The sequence below is a fragment of the Diaphorina citri genome, unplaced genomic scaffold, assembly GCF_000475195.1.
Source record: "Diaphorina citri unplaced genomic scaffold, Diaci psyllid genome assembly version 1.1 scaffold6480, whole genome shotgun sequence".
In the NCBI taxonomy this organism is placed as follows: Eukaryota; Metazoa; Arthropoda; class Insecta; order Hemiptera; family Psyllidae; genus Diaphorina; species Diaphorina citri.
The window spans coordinates 19246-20941 of record NW_007383856.1 but is presented as its reverse complement, the minus strand read 5'-3'; the positions used below and the strand labels follow the sequence as shown (position 1 = coordinate 20941).

The 1696-nt window shown below is 43.9% G+C and overlaps 1 protein-coding gene across 1 annotated transcript in view; it reads right to left on the bottom strand.

The window, feature by feature from the left end:
• LOC103521986 (C-Jun-amino-terminal kinase-interacting protein 4-like) overlaps positions 1–1696 on the bottom strand; it is a gene marked incomplete at its 3' end in the record, with an annotated part of 30184 nt that overhangs the window by 9488 nt on the left and 19000 nt on the right. Inside the window, exon 3 of the mRNA XM_026832408.1 lies at positions 457–767. Within this exon, the coding sequence (XP_026688209.1) occupies positions 457–767 (311 nt within the window). The remainder of the gene's footprint in view (positions 1–456; positions 768–1696) is intronic.

Below are 1696 nucleotides of genomic sequence, written 5' to 3'. Positions count from 1 at the left end.
TGGTGCACCAGGGGGGGGGGCATTAGTTGCCACACGATCAGATGGGTCGCAGCGTCTTGAGCTTCCTCGGCATCGTCCACTGAAAATACACCCCGTCCCCCCCGGAGGCCCCGTAACCCATTAGTACACACGCCACTGCACACAACACCCTCATACCCATTAGTAAAGGAACACAGCCTCACGTCACTCAGTAGGATTGGGCCAGCCACTCACTATCAGGTAGACCTGACGAAGGTACACCTGACAGTGTGTGTGCTCACCAGGTAGACCTGAGAGAAGGACCTTTTCAGCCGTACCTGTCAGGTTTAACTGATTGTGTGTGTGTGCTCATCATGTATCAGGTGTACTTGTCAGGTCTACCTGATAGTGACTGGCCTTATAACGTCCTAGGCCCGAATTATAAAATAGAATTAAGAATCAGGCACTTAAGGGTCAAAAACCGAAATTTATGGAAACATTTTTTCGCGGTATTATGCATTATGTAGGTATCGATATGTTTCTCTATATCGGAAAATTCAAAATATCGATACATCGATATATTCCAAAAATCCAGAACTACTAAAGACTTGGGGTCCACCACATGTATCTTATTCTTATATCCACACCACACCTTGTTATAGACAGCAGCCAGGGACCTTACAGAATGATGGGGCAGGCCCAATGTGACCGTATGGTACTTGCTGAGGTCCCACTGACCGTCTGGTCCGCGCCTGAAGATAGCCACACTGCCATCGGCCAGAGCACATACAACCCGGCCCTGGACATGACTGGAAAGAGAACATCTTATATTGTAAAATCAAGATCCATTCACTCCTTCACATTTCATATTCACACACTGATCGCTCTATCTCCTGAACCACAACACCTAGAAAGCTGAAATTTGGTAGGAATATGAATTCAGCTAGTTTAAGTTTAAAAAGATGAGTAATGTCCAATATATCTGGTTCCAGGGCCCTGATAGAAAGAGGGAGTCCTGGTATTCAGACATCATGCTACATAGGCAAGGACTAGGACTAAGTACTTCCAGTAAAAACAATTTCCCACTAGAAAACGAGAAATATGCGAAACTGTCTACATTGTTTAGGGAACATTTAGTTTCCATTTGTTGAATGTCTGATAGGCAAAAAACCGAAGTAATTCTATTTTATAATTCGGTCCTGGGAATGCGGTCTCGAAGGGTAAACAAGGAGTCTTCTATCCCGATTTTATCCCACTTCTAGACCGCGTTATGACACCACTCAACCCTGTCTTCAAAACAAACGCTAAAGTAAGAGGCCAAGAGGGTCTTGTCAGTGTTTCTAAAACCTTCACACACAAGTTTAAAAGTTTCAAATCAAGTCTTGATTTCGATTCAAAACATTACTGAGTTAGTAATTTCAAATCAAATCTACTGGGAGTATTAGGGAGGAAGAGAGAGGGGGGTCAACAACAACCAAGTGCAAAACTTGATGCCAAGTACAAACCGGTGAATGAGGAAAGAAAGAGAATAACAGGAATACATAAACGAGAAATAAATGAAAATGTTGTGGTTTGCTGGACTAGATATTGGCACGTAACTTATTTTGTACTGGATATTTCGGGTCTAAATTCCAGGCCCGTCGGAAGCAAGTCTGAAGACGGGTCTGGAACACCCCGGGCGTTCTCTACCATCTAGTCTAAATTCCAGCCCCGTCTAAATTCAGGGTCCGGAAATTCG